General features: G+C 34.8%; 3 protein-coding genes across 5 annotated transcripts; 2 read left to right on the forward strand and 1 right to left on the reverse strand.

Moving 5' to 3' along the window:
* The first annotated feature begins 190 nt into the window (after positions 1-190).
* On the forward strand, positions 191-2,031 carry lyrm7 (LYR motif containing 7). The gene is made up of 5 exons (XM_051121437.1): positions 191-325; positions 528-600; positions 863-933; positions 1,078-1,159; positions 1,710-2,031. The coding sequence occupies exons 1-5, from the start codon at positions 215-217 to the stop codon at positions 1,778-1,780; spliced, it is 408 nt and encodes a 135-aa protein (XP_050977394.1). The 5' UTR covers positions 191-214; the 3' UTR covers positions 1,781-2,031.
* Positions 2,032-5,552: 3,521 nt separating this feature from the next.
* On the reverse strand, positions 5,553-13,241 carry mat2al (methionine adenosyltransferase II, alpha-like). Of its 2 annotated transcripts, XM_051120550.1 has the most exons (9): positions 13,051-13,241; positions 12,718-12,795; positions 12,441-12,563; positions 11,917-12,029; positions 9,466-9,609; positions 9,114-9,332; positions 6,426-6,608; positions 6,146-6,279; positions 5,553-6,052 (listed from the first exon to the last, which is right to left on the reverse strand). In XM_051120550.1, the coding sequence occupies exons 1-9, from the start codon at positions 13,124-13,126 to the stop codon at positions 5,950-5,952; spliced, it is 1,173 nt and encodes a 390-aa protein (XP_050976507.1). In that variant the 5' UTR covers positions 13,127-13,241; the 3' UTR covers positions 5,553-5,949. The 2 variants fall into 2 exon arrangements, with proteins under 2 accessions (XP_050976507.1, XP_050976508.1); XM_051120551.1 differs by lacking the exon at positions 5,553-6,052 and having other exon boundaries at positions 6,142-6,279.
* A 67-nt stretch (positions 13,242-13,308) lies between these two features.
* si:ch73-234b20.5 (uncharacterized protein LOC449923 homolog) lies at positions 13,309-21,358 on the forward strand. 2 transcript variants are annotated; one of them, XM_051120570.1, is made up of 4 exons: positions 13,309-13,450; positions 15,304-15,436; positions 20,521-20,682; positions 20,858-21,358. In XM_051120570.1, the coding sequence occupies exons 2-4, from the start codon at positions 15,434-15,436 to the stop codon at positions 20,999-21,001; spliced, it is 309 nt and encodes a 102-aa protein (XP_050976527.1). In that variant the 5' UTR covers positions 13,309-13,450; positions 15,304-15,433; the 3' UTR covers positions 21,002-21,358. The 2 variants fall into 2 exon arrangements, with proteins under 2 accessions (XP_050976527.1, XP_050976526.1); XM_051120569.1 differs by lacking the exon at positions 13,309-13,450 and having other exon boundaries at positions 15,209-15,436.
* The last annotated feature ends 830 nt before the right edge of the window (positions 21,359-22,188 follow it).

Here is a 22,188-nt window from a genome sequence, read left to right on the forward strand (position 1 = left end):
ATAAAATGGACATTGCAGATGTCTTAAGATAATCTATTAACCCTCTTAGTACGAAAAAATGATCTAATAAAGATTTTTGTTTAATTCATGGGAAGTTCCAATGAACTCATAACTTAATCGACAAACCAAATATAAACCAACTAACTAGCATCTTCTGAAAGATTCTTTTTCAGTTTAATTTTGATATTACTAATAAATAAATGAAAACCACAGAATGTTTGCAGACTTGTGGCGTCCTCCAGTGCAGCAGGTGTCGCTGTGCAGCATCAGAACCACTGACAGCAGCAGAAGAACAAGACTTTGCATGATGGGGACACGCTTGAAGGTGAGAAACAACAGAAATTTACAATTTTCAAGTTTTCTTACATTATATTTGACAGTTTGTGCATTTGCTGTGTTTAGTTTTAAACTCTGTAAATCCAACTGCCGTTATTTAATTGATTACATAGATGGCTTTATTAGAGCAAAGTGTCATTGCATTGTAAAATAATTGTTTATAGTCATTTACCTTTGCGGTTTATTCATAGGTGCTGCGGGTCTTCAAAGATCTGCATAAGACAAGAAGAGATGTTTTTAGAGATGATGACAGAGCTCTGACAGGTACCAGTAAACCTACATAGTACATACATCAATATTAACAACACACTTACAGTGTTTACATATTCTGTTTACAAGCTTTTTGTTTGCTTTTGAACAAAACGTAATTCCTGTCCTGTGTTTGTCTGTATTGTTTTTTAATCTTTGTGTTCTGAATACATAAATTATAGTTTATTATTATTAATTATTATTATTATTATTATTATTATTATTATTATGTCTTAGTTAAGGTCTCATACAAGTCTTTTTTTTTCTTGACATGAAGCTGCCAGGTTAAAAATAAATGAAGAATTCAAGAAAAACAAGAATGAAACATCAGAGGAAAATATTAAAGAGGTAAGTCACATGATGCCACAGTTGAATATTGTGACATTATTACACTAGATGTCATTGTCATTTCTGTCTGCTTTTGGATTCTGAGGCTTCTAGAAGCTTCTAGGTGAGAATCACAATGCTTAATATTTAACACTGTGTTTTCAGATGCTCAAAATGGCCCGAGCAGTTGAGACCATCCTTCGTGAAAATGTGGTACAGGGAGAGCATGTGGAGGAAAATAAAATCTGTAAGTCATTTGTGTGAGTCTCAAAAACATGATCAGGTCACATTTCACCCCAGAATCAAAAGAAGAAAAGAGGAAAACATAATTATCTAACCAAATTTTCATTACTGTAATTCTTCTTAACATTGTTTGTTTCTGTAATGGAGTGATTTTAAATCAGCGTAAATTCAGATGGTACAATAAATACTACCATGATATGTGCTGTATCGTTTAGATTGTATTATGGAAATGCCTCATTAAATAATATTGACTGATTTAGTATATATTATACATCCTGGGTTTCTGCAGGTCTTAAAAAGTCCTAATCCCCCTTTTTCGGCAATTTAAGGCCTTAAAAATCAGAGCTGAAAGTCTTAAGTTCATAAAGTCATCTTGCAGTCTTGAAAATGCATTAAATTTAGCTTCATAAAACCTGTAGAAACCCTGCGTCTATTGTTCACACTTGCATAATATATATTTTTTTAATTTATGGTTGACGTCTGACTAAACGTCTTGAGTTCTGAGCGTGGGATTTTCTCAGGCTAATGATTGTTGCTTATATTTTGTTTTGTAGTGTTACGGCCTCGCAAGAGTCTCCTGCTAGACAATGTACCTTACTCTGATACACCCAGAAACAAGACATGACCCTGATTTGCTGTCACTGATACGGCTCATTTTCCTCCAGCGTTTTTCATATGTCACAAAGACCAGGACACAGTAATGCAGATCACCCAATGATCATCCATTTTTCATTTGCACTGTGGCCATAATAATAAAACTATAATAACTTGTACAGTATGTTGGTTCAGCACTGATGTGTTTGTGTTCAATGCAATGAATTATTACTTTGTAAATAGTGTTTGTTTGGCTAAGTGTTGAATAAATTGTAAAAACAAGTCTATTTCAGTTCTTTTTTGCGTAGGTCACTTGGCGTTTATCTGATATTTGAACAAAAACATTTTTTGATTTAAGGCTGCATTCCTACATTCACATGATATAATTTATGTAATTTTAAACAAAACACAGTGGTGTAGTGTTACTGTTGTGTGCAGTTCTGTAGAAACGATAATGTCAGATTTTAAATTCATTGAACTTCTAAGTCATGCTGCACAGGGTATACCATAGTAAATCACTTTAAAGAGCTAAATATCATTCAACAGATTTTGACACTGCTGTGTGATTTTGATTGTTGAATACAGTCAACAAAGTACAACTTCAGAGATGAGACATGCTGAAACCCTCATAAAATCATCTAATCTTAAAGCATATAATAGTTCTCTCTCAAAAAAAATGCCATTTGTGCCACTGAAGCATTAAAAAAGGTTGAATGTGGCAAATGTTTTGAAAAAGATATACTGTATACTATTCAATTCAATTCAATTCAATTCAAATTTATTTGTATAGCGCTTTTCACGATACATATTGTTGCAAAGCAGCTTTACACCAAATTGACATTTTTACAATATGTGTAGTAGTAGCTTGATGTACATATGGAAGAGATGTGTGGTAAAGATCAATTAATGACGTAATCAAACAGACAAAGAACACTATAAATTAGTAGCAGAATTCGGTAGTGCTGTATGTTTTCAGGGTTGGCATCATCTGAAGTCCTCTGTGGGGTTGGCATCATCTCTTCTTAAGTGTTCTGGATCCACACTGGAGCTTGTGAATTCCTAGTTACCATGGGATGTCAATCAATAGGAACATAATTAGCATAGCTGCTGTTCAAACTAAGAAAAGGAAGGTTTGTTAAACCAGAGCTAAAAGATTAATAATGAACATTTGATCAGATATAGCTGCAGGAAAAGTTTATGAGATGCATTATTTGAATGCTTGGCTAAAAAGATGTGTCTTTAATCTAGATTTAAACAGAGAGAGTGTGTCTGAACCCCGAACGTTATCAGGAAGGCTGTTCCAGAGTTTGGGAGCCAAATGCGAAAAAGCTGTACCTCCTTTAGTGGACTTTGCTATCCTAGGTACTACCAACAGTCCAGAGTTTTGTGACCTTAGGGAGCGTGATGGATTGTAGCGTGGTAGAAGACTAGTCAGGTACGCAGGAGCTAAACCGTTAAGTGCCTTATAGGTAAGAAGTGCTATTTTGTAGCTGATGTGGAACCTAATAGGTAGCCAGTGCTAAGACTTTAAAATTGGGGTAATATGATCATATTTTCTTGACCTGGTAAGGACTCTAGCAGCTGCATTTTGGACTATCTGTAGCTTGTTTATTGAAGATGCAGGACAAACACCTAGTAGTGCATTACAATAGTCCAGTCTAGAGGTCATGAATGCGTGAACTAGCTTTTCTGCGTCAGAAACAGGTAACATGTTTCGCAGCTTGGCAATGTTTCTAAGATGGAAGAATGCTGTTTTTGTAACATGAGAAATATGATTTTCAAAAGACAAGTTGCTGTCTAATATAACACCCAGACTTTTGACTGTACATTTACTGTACAACTGTACAACAGTACATCCGTCTAGTTGTAAATTGTAAGTCAAAAGATTCTGTGTATACTACAAGTGAAACCAAATAAATGCTTATACACAGTGTTGGGGGTAACACATTACAAGTAATATTATTACTTCTTCCAAGTAACTAGTAAAGTAACGCATTACTTTTTAATTGACAAGAAAATATCTGAGTTACTTTTTTGTATAAGTAACGCCAGTTACTTTCCCCCTATTTATCAATTAAAAGCTCTCCTGTTCCCATGTTGAGAGAAATTGGGAGTAAGATTTTAGTTTAAAATAAATGTGAACATGCATTAATTCATCTTACTCACAAAAAACAGATTGAGTATTCCTCAAAATGAGTACAAACAGTGAAATTGATGCAACCCTGCATTAATTAAATAAGTTGAATAATACAAATATCCTTTACGCATTTAATCCCATTTTATTAACCGATCTCTTTGCTGCCGACCTTCGATGATCCAATTCAGCCATACTAATGAGCAAAAATGACTATTGCTGAAGAGTTGACTTTTTTTTTTCTTCTGCGGTCTACTGTACAGATGTGAATTCACTTTTCTCAAAGCCTGAGTGAGTGATAAAAGGGAAGGCAACTTTTGGTGTAAAAAGGCTTTTACATTTGCCAAAAATACAACTTTTATATTAAAAACAAACAAGCAAGCCCTGCCCAGATTTAAAAATTAATGCAAAAATTAATGCAAAAGTAAAGTAACGCATTACCTTTCATAAAAAGTAACTAAGTAACAAAATTATTTACTTCTTTAGGGAGTAACTGCATTACTTTTAAAAGTAACTTTCCACAACACTGATTATACATTATGAATAGGGCATAACGCGGTTAAAGGCGCCTTTGATATTATTTTCCTCAAAACCACTAAATGGCAGAAAAACATGGTGTAACACTTTCCAAAACATCTGCTTTTTTAAGATAGACGTGCAAATTTGTCTGATCCTTGATGCGATCGTGGGCAGCAGCGCAAAGTTGATTCAGTGCTTAGTTAATCTAATATTTGATGTTTTTAAAAATGTTGTAGATTTAAGTAGCAAATGAGAATTGCTAAAATTATTCAATATATGTTGAGAAAAAGGTCTTATTAATGATTTTCAGTTTTGTTTAAGATAATTAAAACAGCAGTTTTAAATAATGAAAGAATATGTAAAAGTATGGTAAATGTATCTGGGGTAAAAAAGCATCCCTACTGTTGTGGCTAAAAGGCACAGTAATTAACATGATAATTAACAGAAAGCTGACTTTTCCATTTGTTGACAAGACATTGTTAGATTCAGATAGCAAATATCATATATTATGTTGCGTGTCCATCTTAGAGATAATCACTGTGTTTATAATGAAACCATCATATTTAATAACATGATATTAATCGTATCATATAATAAAATGTCATTTGTTGTTGCTACTGTAAATCTATATTATATTATTATGGGATCCTTCAATGCTTTCAGAATCTTTACATTTTAAAATGATCTTGTTTCTGTATTTTAAAATATATGTTTTATATGAACATAGTTTAATGACAGTATATTTACTAAACAAAAAATAATTATTTTATTAATCAAAATAAGCAGAAAATAGTACAAACTTTGCTAAAGTGATTGTTCTGAACAAGTATTAACTTTTACATTATTAAAAAAAAAACATTATTTTTGCTAAAGTATTTGTATCAATACTGTGAAGCCTTTCACCCCCACACACCTTGCCAACTCACACATTTATGAGATTTTTGAACAAAATAAATGACTTGTATGATTTATTGTCACCCAAAATCTGTCGCTCCATAAATGTTCAATACAAACGTATATATTTTTCTGCAATCATACACTTTAGGCTCAGTGAAAAGCACATTTTTTTCTTAAGGGTGCCTTCAGCCCCATTGCACCCTACTCTTTAAATCAAGCAGACACTGGTGCTGGTAAACATGAAATTGTTTTATTAATCAACAATTGATTGGATACACATTAAAACATGTAAATGGTGTAATAACCACTGCAGCATTAAAAAGGGGTTTTACCCTCACAGACATCACAGATATTATATGATGCATAAGATATATGCAGCAATAGAAATAAAAAAATAATAATTTTCCAAAAAACATTTTCCACATAATTCAGTGACTGTAACTGAATTCTGTTAATTCATATAAAAGATGTTTCATTCTAATGTATTCTCTTGAGGAATAAGAAGCTAGTGTAGATTTCTCTTAAGAAAATGATTATATAGCCATTATAAAGTTTTGATCACAGTAAAGCATTTGTAAAATGCATTCACAAAAATACAGTCATAATCATTAAAAATCAATAGGAATGTAAACTGTAATTCTTTGTCTCTATCAGAAGATGAGCTTCTTCGGCTTTTCCCAAGGAAATTCCTCTCGTCCGAAGTGTCCGTAGCAGGCTGTTTTCTGGTAAATCGGTTTCTTTAGATCAAGTTCCCTGCGAGATGAAATTGTTATACTATTATAATTTTGTTCATAAACAATAAAGTGTCAGTTACCTGTGTTTTCCTGTACACTCTGCTGTACTTACTTGACAATGACTCCTGGCCTCAGGTCAAAATTCTTCTTAACAATCTCTAGAAGCTCGTCCTCATCTCTCGTTGATGTGCCATAATGAAAAACAGACACTGACAAGGGATGACTGATACCAATAGCGTATGAGATCTGGAACAAAAATACAGCATTAACAATACAGTCTTAAAAAGCTTGATAATTTTATCACTCACTCAATTACTGTTGCCCTAAAAATTTAATCAGTCAAATCCAGAAGTGCACATAAAGGCACACTTTATTTTTTTAAGCAATCTTACCTGAACCAGAACTCTATGACAGAGTTTGGCTTTGACGAGAGACTTGGCCACCCAGCGGGCAGCGTAAGCGCCGGAGCGATCCACTTTAGAGTAATCTTTCCCTGAGAACGCCCCGCCACCGTGACCGCCCCATCCACCATAGGTGTCCACAATGATCTTCCTGCCCGTCAGACCGGCATCACCCTACAACAACAGCAGCAGCATTCACTTCACATAGTATATACTGTGAAAATGAAGTAGACTTCAGCGTACGTTAAAGGGGTCATCGGATGCAAAGTTCACTTTTTTTCATGTTGTTTGAACATTAATGTGTGTTGGCAGTGCATGTACAAATCTACCCTATAATGATAAAAATACATGCAGTGGTTTTTAATTAATCTGTAAAAATAATATTCCCTTTTCAAATCGAGCCGTTCCCAGATGCCTGTCGTTGTGGCGTCACTTGACAGAGGCCACTCCCACAATAGTTGATTGACATGAGCGTCTTACCTCAGATCAGTTGTAACAGTCCAACCTCCATGTTTTGATGCCGGAGCAGGGATGTAAGTTAGACAAGAATTGAGCGATTGAGGTGTTGTGTTGTTGGATGTAATAATGAACATAGTGGTCGTCATTTACTCCCGACATCTGAGCTGCTGAAGATGCAGTGGATTACGTTTGTATGTGAAGGGAATGCGCCTCCCAATCTCCATATATCCGTCTATGTTCGCGCAAATCACTCATGATCCAGCTTCACTTACAGCAGAAGTGAGTACAAGGGTTTTTTATGAATCTCACTTATGAATCTCTTTGCGATCGCCTTTCCTTATAACGTGCTAGTTAGCAAGTTTAGCGGCTAAATGCGGCTAAAGTAAACAGGCTCGTCACTCCACAGAGAGAAGAGAGGGGCGGGGCAAGCAGAGCTCATTAACATTTAAAGCAGCCTCGACCAGAATGAGATGATTTTTGCAGAGCTCATTGTGACAAGGTAAAAAGGGTGTTGTTTTACACAACCATTGAGAATTTTTAACCAAAGTATATTATAGACTTTTCATTAAGACCCTAAAGAATCATATCAACTTGTGAAAAATGAGCATCCGATGACCCCTTTAAAAAGAGCACTTATTATGGAAATAATATAAAAGAATATACTTAAGCGCAAACTGAATGTAATATTTTAGATATTTGGATATTTTATAGTTATGAATGAAATTGTAAGGTTCTGGATGGTAATACTTCCAATGGACATAACTAGTGGGTTACAATGATCTTCACTTCAGAATTAAAGAAGAAGTCTACTTCCAGAACAAAAATGTACAGATGATGTACTCACCCCCTTGTCATCCAAGATGTTCATGTCTTTCTTTCTTCAGTCGTAAAGAAATTATGTTTTTTGAAGAAAACATTTCAGGATTTTTCTCCATATAATGGACTGATATGGTGCCCCGAGATTGAACTTCCAAAATACAGTTTAAATGCAGCTTCAAACGATCCCAAATGCGGTTCCAGCGGAGAGAGAAGGGTCTTATCTAACGAAACGATTGGTTATTTTCATAACAATTCTACAATTCATATACTTTTTAATGTCAAACGCTCGTCTTGTCTTGCTCTCCCTGAACTGTTTTTTCCAGTTCATGACAGTTAGTGTATGTCGAAAAACTCCCATCTCATGTTCACCCTCAACTTCAAAATCGTCCTATATCGCTGTTTTACCTTTTTTGTTAAGGGTGTTTGATCATCTTTACATGTTCACTTTGTAAAGACTGTGTCGGTACTTCTGCAGTGATGTAGGATGATTTTGAAATGATTTTTGAAGTTGAGGGAGAAAATATGATTGGAGTTTTTCGACATACCCTAACTGTCATTTACAACCGCATTTGGGATCGTTTGAAGCTGCATTTAAACTGTATTTTGGAAGTTCAAACTCGGGGCACCATATCAGTCCATTATATGGAGAAAAATCATCCTGAAATGTTTTCCTCCAAAACCATAATTTCTTCACGACTGAAGACAGAAATACATGAACATCTTGGATGACAAGGGGGTGAGTACATTATCTGTAAACTGTTGTTCTGGAAGTGGACTTCTCCTTTAATGACGGAACAGTATTCAAAAGTGTTACCCGAAAATGTATTTTAGTTTAATTAAGAAGGATTTAAGTACATCTCTATTCATTTCAAAATTACAGTAACACTTTAGTATAGGGAACAATTCTGACTATTAACTAGTTACTTATTAGCATGCTTGTTATTAACATATTGGCTGTTTATTACTTATAAAGCACCTATTCTGCATGACCATATTCTACATCACAAATTAGGAGTTTATTGAGGCAAAAGCAATAGTTAATGGTTTGTTAATAGCGAGAACTGGAACCTTTGTTTGTGTTGCACATCATACATGACAATGTTAGCATCCGTTCATTTTAACTGTTGGAGAAAACCGGTTAATTTTGAAGACGTGGTGGGAATATGGAGCTCATTTGCATTTAAAGTGATACACACCCAAAACAGCTCCATGCTCCAAAAAGGACATTTTCCAGATGTTATAATTAATGATCTGTGGGGTATTTTGAGCCAAAACTTCACAGACACCCAAGTCTGGTCTGGGGACACCCAAGACCAATATTACATCTTGTAAAAAGGGGCATAATAGGTGCCTTTCAATACTGATGCTTGCGTTAGCAACACAGCTTTTGTGCCTACTTACTTGTGGACCACCTTTAAGAAACTTCCCACTGGGCAGCAGGTGATAAATAGTCTTGTCATCCAGATATTTGGCAGGGATGACGGTCTTAACAACCTTCTCCATTAGATTGTGACGTATATCAGCCAGCGTGATGTCAGCAGTGTGCTGGACTGAGATGACCAAAGTATGAATGCGCAGAGGCTCCATGGCACCCATGTTATCACGATACTCCACAGTCACCTGCACTTGTTAATAATTGAAAACATCAACATTATCTGAACTGTCCGTCCTATTAGTTCACACAGATAACTATGAGTGGGTTTAACTGTTGTTCACTTCCTTAAATAGCTATTGTTTCAAAGAAACCTTTCACCTGTGTTTTTCCATCTGGAAGAATCCAAGGACAAACTCCAGTCTTAGAGAGTTCCTTCATTTTGGCATTGAGCTTGTGAGCTAGTAGGATGGTTAGCGGCATACACTCTTCTGTCTCATCAGTGGCGTAGCCAAACATCAGACCCTGTAGAGAAATACGACATAAATTATTCAACATGAATTATTTCAGTGTGGCACAATTATTCTAGATACATTCAAAAGTGTTTTTATTTATAAAATGATATTATTATTATTATTATTATTAATAATAATAATAATAATAAATTATATATCTATACACTAAAAGTTTTTGAACAGTAAGATTTTTCATGTTTTTTAAAGAAGTCTCTTCTGCTCACCAAGTCTGCATTTATTTGATTCAAAGTACAGCCACAACAGTAAAATTTTGAATTATGTTTACTATTGTCATGTTGAAAAAACGTGAGGGGAGGGTAGCATCAGTAGTTTCAGTTTTTTGTATTACATCACACAGTGGTGTGTGAATTTATGACAGCATTGATAAAGCACAACTTCCTCACACCTTCATCACTCATACATCCCTATAGAAGAGCTTTACTAACACTAAACGTCACTGTGGGAACCAGGCACGTCTCACTGTGCTCCTCCTCTAGCAACACAACAACATTTTGAATGCTGTTAGATCCGAAATGTTTGACTTAGAGTATGGATTCCCAGAAGTCTGAATTTTGTAAATATGGGCTTTGGAAAAAGCTAAATGAGTTTATTGTGCTTTGGCTACAGTAGGACATTCTACAGTAGGTAGATAAAGTGTCACTCTTTTCATAGCTTTTGCCAGCTCTGAGACACTTGCATATTTCTCCGGCTCTTTTTCTAGCAAAAAATTACTCATCACTTAATGAAAATTTAAAGTGAAGACCTGAATATTTCAGGTGCCTTTTCACAAGTCCATTGTTTTTTAATTTCTGTTACTTTTGCTATATTTTCACACTTAAAACAATAACTTGGTATTCTTCTTGTACCATTGTCCTCCTTTATGCTAAGAAATAAATCTCCTACAGTTTTCTCCCAAGCGGTTTCATTGTTGCCAGCATTAAGTCTGAGTATGATTCAGTGGGCTGTAAAACACTTCATTTGTCGAGAAATTACTTATGTTTAAAGGAGAACTTCACTTCCAGAACAACAATTTACAAATAATTTACTCACCCCCTTGTCATCCAAGATGTTTAAAATGTAAAAATTTGTATACTTTTTAAGCACAAAAGCTTGTGTAGCACTGCACGTCCACGGGTCGTTCTTGAACAATTCGTTCATTTTGAACAAATCTTTAATGTGACTCGCGAAGAACGAGTCGTCTCGGGGAGTGATTTGTTCAGTCGCACATGCGCAACATCCTATTAGGTTCTGTACTGGAATTAGTTCACCTGTTTCCAGTTTTCAGGTTTTTCGAGTCATTTGTTCATCTTATGGGGTTGTCACGTGATGCTCATTTTTCTAAAATGAATGAAATGACTCGAAAAAAAATTTGAACTCAAAGGTCAGGTAAAATTATCCAAAATTCCCATCACTATTACGAATCACATCTTCGAATCACCACAAGTTCATCGTCTGTGTACTCTGGCTCAAAAAGGTAGAGCATGTCAAAAAACTCCATGTTATTTTGTCCTACAACTTCGGAATCGTCCGACATCGTTGTACCTTTTTTTAGCTTTTGACTTACCTGCACTTTCTTAGTCTTTGCGCGTACACTTCATACACACTGGGTTTGTAGTTCCGCCTACATTCTGCATGACTTTTCGACGTGATTCAATAGTACATGAACGTGCATCCCAGAGCCTGTGCTAGACAAGCTTTTGTGCTTATAAAGTATACAAATTTTTATTTCCGAAAAAAATTACTGATCGTTTCGCTAGATACGCCCCTTCTTCCTCGGCTGGGATCGTTTAGAGCCCTTGAAGCTGCATTTAAACTACATTTTGGAAGTTCAAAATCGGGGCACCAATGAAGTCCAGTATATGCAGAAAAATCCTGAAATGTTTTCCTCAAAAAACATAATTTCTTCACGACTGAAGACAGAAAGACATGAACATCTTGGATGACAAGGGGGTGAGTACATTATTTGTGAATTGTTCTGGAAGTGGACTTCACCTTTAACAGTTTTGGTTCAACATACTTACCTGTTGATCAAAACGTGCCTTAAAGTTACACCAGAAATTTTTATTTAGTTTTATTTAATAACTTTCAGGAGGGTGTACACATTCTTGCAACGCAACATTTTATCACTTTGATAAGAAAATTTTCCTAAATAATTCTTCTCCTGAACATTCTTCTTTGGTAACTGATCAAGCAGTCTTGCTGGAATATGCTATCTAGGGTCCATTTAACTGTTGTTGACTGTTTTACACTTAAACACTTTTAGCATGTTTATAAGTTTGCAAAAGCAAAAGAAGACAAAGCAACAGCATATCTTGACCTGATCTCCAGCGCCGATGTCCTCCATATCTCGGCCTTCGAACACACAGTCGCTGATCTCAGAGCACTGCGGCTGGAGAGACACCAGCACATTACACGTCTTGTAGTCAAAACCTGGAGAGACCACATGAGACCGGCACTTTGTCATTATGCTTAATAAAAACTTGAGGTATATACTGGTATATACACTGCTATTGAAAAATCTGGGGCCAGTAAGATTTTCTTGAAGTAATTAATACTTTTACCAAGCAAGAATGCATTAAATTTATCAAAAGTGACATTTATATTATTACAAAAAAATCTATTTCAAATAAATGCTGTTCTTCAAAACTTTATTATATAATGTATAATGTATAATAAATAAATTGTATCATGTTTTCAACAAAAATATTGGGCAGCACAACTGTTTTTAACAATCAGAAATGTTTTTGAGCAGCAAATCAGCATATTAGAATGATTTCTGAAGAAAAATCATTTTTAATTATGTTTTCAAATATTTACATACGTGTTCTTGTATATAGATACCTTTTGATGAATCGTCATATCCGATATTCTTGACAGTGTCTCTAACCACTTTCTGAAGGTCCACGACAGCCTTTGATGTCACTTCACCACACAGAAGGATCATACCAGTCTTCGACACACACTCTGGTCCAGAAATAATGTTAAGATATGATATATGAAGTACTGTCCGCCCAGCTAAACACTATTAAACCTTGGATCTATGTTTGTAAAACCAAGTGTTAGTCAACATCAAGTCATTTATGAACATTTGAAATAATAATAATTAATGTTATCATACCACAAGCCACTTTGGAGTCGGGGTCCTGTGCCAGGTAAGCATCCAAAACAGCATCACTGATCTGATCACACATTTTATCTGTCAGGAATTAAACTACATTAGTTTCCATATTTCCATATTTCATTTGAAGGTGTGATTTATTTATTAATTCTTATATCAACATTGCTATCATGACTCAAGGGCATGCACAGACATGTCAGAGGATGTCTATCACCACAGTGCAGTAGCGTTAACTACAGTACATGCAAACAACGTGCAAAGTAAGTGTAATAACACTGCCAGTCATATCAGCTCATGTCAACACATCAAAATAATAATATGTTTTATATTTACCAGAATGTCCTTCTGCTACAGACTCGGATGTGAAAAGGAAGGTTTTTCCTGGTTTGTTATAACCTGAGGGATTCATGATGAATGCAGACCGGATAAATCTACAGCTTTGTAACGGCAACTACAACTAAAACGTCTAGTGTCGCTTTTACAGTATGAAGAACTTCAGTGGGCGTGGCTTTAGAGGTAGTATTTACTTTAGCCAATCACAAGCGGCTCTTTTGTCAGGCAAGGACATAAATAGAGACGAGCTGTAAACGGCACAAACCACAGTCGTGTAAAAAAGCCTCCTCATGCCAAGTGAGAGTGAATCAAAAACGGTCTGACGGATTTTCAAAGTGGAACTTCGTGCTGATTCGGTGCAGTTCTTAAAGCGGCCGCTAGAGGAAGCACAAAATCGAAAGTAAGTAACTGTTACTGTTACAAAATGAGGCGTGACATTATCTTTAATTAGTCAGGTAAGATCCAAAATGTTTGTTAATAAATATCTGACCCATTTGAGCCCTTTATGGTGTGTTAGTATTTGCACAGGAATGGCAGCGAAAAGGCGTAAGTCACATTTTGCCTGTTACTTTTCTCATCGCTGCTCAGATTAGACCAATCACAATCGTTCTTGATTACAGGGTATGGATTTATTTAGTCATTTTATGAAGACTGTTGGAAGATTTTTCGTTTTGTAGATCGTGTAACAGTCATTGAAATCAAGAGAAGTAACGTTAACATCAGTTTTTAGTCAATACAGTTCTCAAATAAGACAGATAAAGCCCTGATGGTTTGAATGCGTCTTAATGATGGATCCGGCTTTGTGAGCCTCTAAGCGCCCCTTGGAGGAAGACAAGCAGTGTCACGGAAGGAAAAACATTGCATTAAAGTCCAACCCAATGTATGTGCGCCTCCATAAACGTATAAAAAGCGCCTGCGTGGCATCTAAAAAAAAAAAAATACAGTTCATTGTGCGTCACGTACAGTGAAAACCAGATTGAGCATCATTTACATCTTATAATGATTTCAAGCCCTGTGTAGATAGGCTATTCCTAAGGCATATTATATATTATAAATATAATATAATTATAATGATATTTGTCTAATAAAACCTTTTAGGATTTTAACTTGTATTAGGATTGTAAAACTAAACAACTGTAATGTAATGTTACAATGCAAATACAGATGCACAAAGTTTTCATATAAGCAAATAAATGTATATCCAATGTTTTTATTCAACACGGACACATTAATTTGATTGAAAGTGACAGTAATCAACATCATAATGATTTCTGAAGAATCATGTGACACTGAAGACTGAAGTAATGATGCTGAAAATTCAGCTTTGATCACAGAAATAAATTACATTTTAAAATATATTATAATAGAAAACAGTTATTTTGAATTATAATATTATTTCACAATAGTACAGTTTTTACTGTATTTTTAAAGCATTCTTGAGATGCATAAGAGACTTTAAAATGATAAAATTAAATATAACAATCACATTATTCCACATTAATATAACAAACTCATACAAAAGCATGTTTAGCAACTTATTTGTACAGTGATTTTTCACTGTATATTTTCTTTCTGTCATCCATTATGTCTTCTTGATAGAAATCACAGCCGCTTACCACCTAAACATGTAGTACATAACTTGAAGAAGTTTAAGTTAGTGACCAACATTATTGCTTGTTTAATATTTAACAGTGAAGTCAGGTCATCTGCTAAGGTTAAAGTCCTGAGAAATGATAATAAATCTATAAACAGCTGTTTCAGGATAATCTAGGGCAAAGCATAAATGAAATTATGGGAACACATTACTGGCAGCACCAGTAATGACCTTTGGATGACCCAGAAAGTTTTTTCATCCAGTGTTCTCCAGAAAAGTCATCAGATGATGCTGTTCTGAATTTATACTCAGGGGGATCCTTTTAGATGACGCCCTAAAAAGCAAGTCTGATGTGTATTTCTCAAAAAATAAGTTTAAAACACACATATACCATGTAACACCAGCAGAAAAACAAAACAAACCAAACAATTCAGCAGCTCTTGTGTTTAGTGTATGTAAGCAGTGCGCAGTGGCTCACAGCAGCTTTTTGCAAAGCAGCCGGCGGTGGGTTGGGCCGGTGTGACACACTCATGAGGAGCCAGTAGGAAGTGCCGTGCTCTCAGGCTGTTGGTTAATGTGCAATCTGTCTGGGAGGGGAAGCTCTGTTTGCAAATGAGCTCTCTAATGTTTCATCCTGTTCTTTTGTACTTGTGTTGTAGCTCACGGGAATGAGAAACTTCCTCTAGAAATCGTATCCTTCAAGAAATGCTCGCAAACTAAGCCAGAACTTTTGAAAACCCTCGAGCAGTTGCAGTTGGACTTTTGAGGAAGTTTCAGAAAAGTTTCAGGATGGTGAGTACACTAGAACGCCTGTGCTGTTTGTTAGTTAAATGTTTATTTAAATGCTTGTTTGTTCAAGGCTTTGACCAGCCTGTTGAGATGATGTGTTCAAAGGAATATTGTTACATATGAAGTAGAGTGACATTAATGGTGATTAACCAAAACATAAAAATCTATTTGTCAGCGTTTAATAGTGGTAAACAGGCATTATCTGTTGAAGCTGACTTTGGACTGTCAGTCAGGAAGTTCAACGTGAACATGTGAGGGAAGTAAAAAATTATATCCTATCTAATGCAAAATATTATACTGCCTTCTTTTACTGGCAGTATGGTACAGGGCCATGCTAAATTTGGTAATGTCATGTTTGAATTTCATGTAATGTTGATGTTTGGATCTATCATCTATCTGTCTATCTATCTATCTATCTATCTATCTATCTATCTATCTATCATCTGTCTATATCTATCTATCTGTCTATCTATATGTGGTTTTAACTGTTTCTGTTCCTGTTTCTGTCTCGTTCTGTTTTTCTTTCTGTTTCTTTTGTTAAATCAATATACACAGTATTTACAGATTGAAAGAGAGATTAATCAACGATCAAAATGCAATTAAAAAAACTCACCTGTTCAAAATGACAAACATATCATCAAGGTATTACTTCAAAATTAGTTTACTGTTGATTAATTTTATTACAGTGATCCTACTTTATCCTACATTTCTCTTAAAGCATAGCTTTATGGAAACTGGTGAACAGTATTTCATGTTCAGATCAGTTGCATGTTAATGAGATCCACTGACGCCAATTACATGAACCAACTGGACAAAATTTTCTGTAATATTTACAGATATTTTTATTTTTTATGTAACATTTATATCATATTTTTGTCATATGTTGATGTAATATTTCATCATTCTTTATTGGTCAAATGTTTCCAAACCATTTACATACATTACTGTGTGTACACAGGCCTTTTAATGAAAACCAAACACACAGGAGAGAGTTGATGGAAATATATCAGTAGTTATCAACTCTTTGTTTTGCTTTTTCTGTCTCTTTCTGTTTCTCTTGTAATGCAATTTTTTTCCTCCTTTATATATAAGTGCTGTCAAGTCAATTAATCGCAATTAATCCGATCCAAAATAAAACTTGTGTTTACATAATATGTGTGTTCGCTGTGTATATTTCTATATATGCACACCCGTACATGTATATATTTAAGAAATATATATATATGTATTTCTTAAATACATAAATATACATATATGTCTAAGGTATATACTTAAGCATGCTCATATATATTATGTAAACACAGACTTAATTTGGATGCAGTTAATCGCGATAATCGCGATCGATTTGACAGCACTAATGTAGGGTACAAAGAGGTTAAATTCACCCCCTACGAAAAAACTGTGCTTTTCGCTGCACCCAAAGTGTATGATTGCAGAAAATATATACGTTTGTATCGAACATTTATGGAGCAACAGATTTTGTGTGAAAATAAATCATACAAGTCGTTTGTTTTGTTTAAAAATCTCATAAATGTACGAGGTGGCGAAGTTAATACTTGTTCAAAACTATCACTTTAGCCAAGTTTCTACTATGTTCTGCTTATTTTGATAAATAAAATATATTTTTTTGTTCAATAAATATACTGTCATTAAAATATGTTCATATAAAACATATATTTTAAAATACAGAAACAAAATCATTTTAAAATGTAAAGATTCTGAAAGCATTGAAGGATCCCATAATAATATAATATAGATTTACAGTAGTAACAACAAATTATATTTTATTGTATGATATGATTAATATCATGTTATTAAATATGATGGTTTCATTATAAACACAGTGATTATCTCTAAGATGGACACCCAACATAATATATGATATTTGCTATCTGAATCTAACAATGTCATGTCAATAAATGGAAAATTCAGCCTTCTATTAATCATCATCTTAATTATTGTGCCTTTCAGCCCCAACAGCAAGGGCGCTTTTTACTTTTACATATTCTTTTGTTATTCAAAAACTGCTGTTTTAATTATCTTAAACAAAACTGAAAATCATCCAAGAGACCTTTGTCTCAAGATATATTGAATAATTTTAGCGATTCTCGTTTGCTACTTGACATTTTAAAACATCAAATATTAGATCAACTAAGCACAGAATCAACTTGTGCTGCTGCCGCGATCACATCAAGAATCAGACAAATTTGCACATGTACACGACCGTTCAAAAGTTTGGGGTCAGTAAGACTTGTAATAGTCTTTAAAGAAGTCTCTTATGCTCATCAAGGCTGCATTTATTTGATTAAAAATATAGGAAAAAAACAGTAATATTGCAAAATGTTTTTACAATATAAAATAATGTTTTTTATTTTAACATACTTTAAAATAGAATTTATTCCTGTGATGAAAAGCTGAATTTTTATCAGCTGTTACTCCAGTCTTAAGTGTCACATGATCCTTCAGAAATCATTCTAATATGCGGATTTATTATTAGAATGATCAATGTTGGATAATATCAACAGCTGTGCTGCCAAATATTTTTTGGAACCTGTGATTTTTTTTTTTCAGGATTCTTTCATGAATAACAAGTTTAAAAAGTACAGTGTTTATTCAAAATATAAATATTTTATAACAATGTAAATTATTTATTATTAACTTGTAATAAACTTTTAATTATTAACTTAATACATCCTTGGTGAATAAAAGTATTAATTTCTTAAAAAAATAAAATAAAAAAAAGAAACAATAAAAATGTACTGACCCCAAACTTTTGAACGGTAGTGTATGTTGAAAAGCAGATGTTTTGGAAAGTGCTACACCATGTTTTTCTGCCATTTGGTGGTTTAGAGGAAAATAATATCAAAGGCGCCTTTAAAGGAGAAGTTCATTTCCAGAACAACAATTCATAAATAATTTACTCACCCCCTTGTCATCCAAGATGTTCATGTCTTTCTGTCTTCAGTCGTGAAGAAATTATGTTTTTTGAGGAAAACATTTCAGGATTTTTCTCCATATAATGGACTTCATTGGTGCCCCGATTTTGAACTTCTGAAATGTAGTTTAGATGCAGCTTCAAAGGCTCTAAACGATCCCAGCCGAGGAAGAAGGGTCTTACCTAGTGAAACGATCGGTTTTTTTTTTTTCAAAAAATAAAAATTTGTATACTTTTTAAGCACAAAAGCTCACGTAGCACAGGCTCTCGGATGCACGTCCATGGGTGGTTCTTGAACGATTTGTTCATTTTGAATGAATCTTTAATGTGACTCGCGAAGAACGAGTCATCTCAGGGAGTGATTCGTTCAGTCGCGCATGCGCAGCATCCTATTAGGTTCTGTACTGGAATTAGTTCACCTGTTTCCAGTCTTTGGGGTTTTCGTTCGTTCATCTTATGGGGCTGTCACATGACGCTGATTTTGCTAAAATGAACGAAATGACTCGAAAAAAGATTCGTTCATTTTGCTGAACAAGACTCAAAGGTCTGAGTCAGTAAAATGATCCGAACTTCACATCACTACTACGAATCACTTCTAAGTTTATCGTCTGTGTACTCCGGCTAAAAAGGTGGAGTATGGCGAAAAACTCCATCTTATTTTTTCGTACAACTTCAGAATCGTCCGACATCGTTGTACCTTTTTGTTTGTAAACAGCATTTGACTTTTTTTTGCACTTCCTTAGTCTTTGCACGTTCCCTTTGGAAACACTGGATCTGTGGTTCCGCCTACGTTCTGTGTGACCTTTCGACATGATTCAATAGTACACAGCATTGTGAATGTGCATCCCAGAGCCTGTGCTACAAGACCTTTTGTGCTTAAAAAGTATAACATTTTTATTTTCGGAAAAAAAAATCACAGATCGTTTCGCTAGATGAGAACTTCTTCCTCGGCTGGGATCGTTTAGAGCCCTTTGAAGCTGCATGTAAACTGTGAATTGTTGTTCTGGAGGTGGACTTCTCCTTTAAGCAGCCTTTCCAGTATCTCGGACGAACGACAAGTTACAGACCAGAAGTCAATAATTTCCAATGGCAAGTAGTGCGAGAGCTGCATGGAGTTCTGATAATACGCGTATGCGAAATTTCGGATCCGATTTGAGCTGCGGATCAGTTAAAATATTTGAAAGCCGCCTTTGCACTGCACGCCACATTCGGACACGCCTGTCGCATTTCTCCCCTAGTGGCAGCAATTATTTATATAAAATAATTATTTCTGCAATAATTATTCCAAAGCACCTATTTACAGAAATAGTGTTTAAAGAATAATGTTAAAGTGAACAAAATATTGGTCATTCTAACCTTACGCTCATAGTTTTTAATAGAAAAGTCAGGCGGTCGCATACGTCTAGCCCCAGAAGTTCAAATATTTTAACGCATTGTTATTATATTAGCCCTGTTGTACACTATGTGTGTGTGTGTGTATGTATATATATATATATATGAAAACTTCATTTGCAAAAACAAATGACTTTTAACAATTTTCAAAAATCAGGTTTTTTCATTGTGCATTCCAAATAAGTAAAAATAACAAACAAAATACAGCTAACTAACACAATAAAACACAATAAAAACATGATAACAAAAAACATGAAAAAAAAAAAGGTCATCTGTTTTTGCAAATAAACTTTTCATATATACAATAATGAAACATGAATCACAAAATAGACAGTAACATAAACTACATGAAAGAATTTAACGCCAGTTACTTAAATTTCTTCACTACTTTCAATTTACTGACTGGCAGCTCTCCTGTCCTCATGTTGACAGAAATCAGGCACTTCCTTCAGCCTGAGGCTAATTCATTTCACTTTTGGTATGAAAGGCCCTTAAAGTTGCCAAAAATAGAACTTCGGAGATTTTTGTTATTAAATTCAAATAAGCAAGCTCAGCTCAGGTGACGAAACAGTAATGCAAAAGTAACACAATGGATTACTTTCCATAAAAAGTAACTAAGTAATGCAATTAGCGACTTTTTCATGGAGTAATGCAATACTGTAATGCGTTACTTTTAAAAGTAACTTTCCCCAGCAGTGGTTATGTGCATTGTTGTATGTTGGTTCCAGTGGTTTACTCTTGTTTCCTTTTTATAATGCAGGCTGACTACAACACTGAACAACCAGCGCCTAGCAAACTCAATCAAGTTCAGGATCAAGTCAATGATGTTAAAGTCATTCTCAAAGACAACATCAACAAAGTCCTGGAGAGAGGAGAGCGGCTAGACGACCTGATCGGCAAAACGGATGATCTGCAGGCCACGGTGAGCCTTTAAAACCCGTTAAGGTCAAAACGAGACCAATTTGTAGCATTTCCTGATCATGTTGATCTTTACAGACCTCAAAACAACATTTAGTGAAACCAGCCACAAAAGATTTTCTTTTTGTTCATGATAAGGATTAATTGTTTGTGTAATCATCTGTAATTATCTCGCCCAGGCTGACTCATTTCAAAGGACGTCCACACGTGTTGCCAGAAAGATGTGGTGGAGAAATACCAAGATGATGATTATAATTGGTGTGGTAGTGCTTGCCATCATCATTTTAATCATCCTGTTAGCAACACAAGTCATTCCCACCTAATCCAGACATCCATTTCAATCATTTGTATTCGTGAAGTACACGCACACACACTAAGAATTAATGACCTTTTTTACTATGAAAGAAACTGGATAGATTTATGTATAGATAAATAACTATTTTTGTTATATTGACATTTCATGTGATATTCTGTATAAATCTGGGGCGAATATGTGGTTATTACTCGTTAGGGTGTTATCTTAATATAATGAGACTTAAAACTTAATTCAGTGAAAAAATGTTTTAAGATGTTTTATTGTTAATAGTTTTACTTTGAGACGAACCACTGTGCTTCATTCCAAAGACGTCAAAAATCATTTAAATTTTAATTACATTTCATTAAAGAAAACATGCATTATACCTCCAGCAGACCTTTGAGTCTTTCAGTACGGCGTAAATCCTGTGAATTGTTATATGACAGTGACTCATATGATTCCTGTAATGTTTCTCATGCTTCAAGTACTGTGAAATCACTCTGTGCTCATGTAGCTGATTTTATACCATGACAAACATAGTCCGGGCTGGGTTTAATTTAGAGTGCTTTCTTTAAGTTTGAATTCAATCCCTTATGATGTATCAGTCAGCTGTCTTTGTCAAGAGGACGTATGACCTGTAGATTATATGTTCTGTACAGGAAATACTGATTGGCATTATAGTGTGAAAAATGATTCTATGACACAATGAAGCCTTTTTTTAAAGGAACAGTTCACCCTAAAGTGAGATTGCTTTGTGGAAAAAACATAATGGAAGAGAATCTGGACTGTCAGACTTTACTTAAAGGGGTCATCAGATGCTAAGTTCACTTTTACATGTTGTTTGAACATTAATGTGTGTTGTCAGTGTATGTACAAATCTACCCTATAATGATAAAAATCCATTCAGTGGTTTTTAATTAATCCGTAAAAAATAATATCCCCTTTTTCAAATCGAGCCGTTCTCAGATGCCTGTCGTTGTGGCGTCACACCCACAGAGGCCGCTCCCACGATAGTTGATTGACATGAGCGTCTTACCTCAGATCAGCTGTAACAGTCCGTCCTCCATTGTTTGGATGCCGGAGCAGGGATGTAAATTAGACAAGAATATCTCAGATTGAGCGATTGAGGTGTTGTGTTGCTGGATGTAATAATAAACATAGTGATCGTCATTTACTCCAGACATCTGAGCCGCTGAAGATGCAGTGGATTACATT

The sequence above is a fragment of the Labeo rohita genome, chromosome 10 (assembly GCF_022985175.1).
Source record: "Labeo rohita strain BAU-BD-2019 chromosome 10, IGBB_LRoh.1.0, whole genome shotgun sequence".
NCBI classification, from domain to species: Eukaryota; Metazoa; Chordata; class Actinopteri; order Cypriniformes; family Cyprinidae; genus Labeo; species Labeo rohita.

What these genes read in the sequence shown, in the direction of transcription:
- lyrm7 (XM_051121437.1), top strand. Translation starts at nt 215, where the DNA reads ATGTTTGCAGACTTGTGGCGTCCTCCAGTGCAGCAGGTGTCGCTGTGC. An exon ending in TGATGGGGACACGCTTGAAG is followed by an intron (nt 326 to 527) that starts GTGAGAAACAAC and finishes GTTTATTCATAG; the next exon opens with GTGCTGCGGGTCTTCAAAGA. An exon ending in TGATGACAGAGCTCTGACAG is followed by an intron (nt 601 to 862) that starts GTACCAGTAAAC and finishes CTTGACATGAAG; the next exon opens with CTGCCAGGTTAAAAATAAAT.
- mat2al (XM_051120550.1), bottom strand. Translation starts at nt 13,126, where the DNA reads ATGAATCCCTCAGGTTATAACAAACCAGGAAAAACCTTCCTTTTCACA. An exon ending in CGACTCCAAAGTGGCTTGTG is followed by an intron (nt 12,564 to 12,717) that starts GTATGATAACAT and finishes TTTCTGGACCAG; the next exon opens with AGTGTGTGTCGAAGACTGGT. An exon ending in ATATGACGATTCATCAAAAG is followed by an intron (nt 12,030 to 12,440) that starts GTATCTATATAC and finishes TGGTCTCTCCAG; the next exon opens with GTTTTGACTACAAGACGTGT.
- si:ch73-234b20.5 (XM_051120570.1), top strand. An exon ending in CGGATGATCTGCAGGCCACG is followed by an intron (nt 20,683 to 20,857) that starts GTGAGCCTTTAA and finishes TATCTCGCCCAG; the next exon opens with GCTGACTCATTTCAAAGGAC.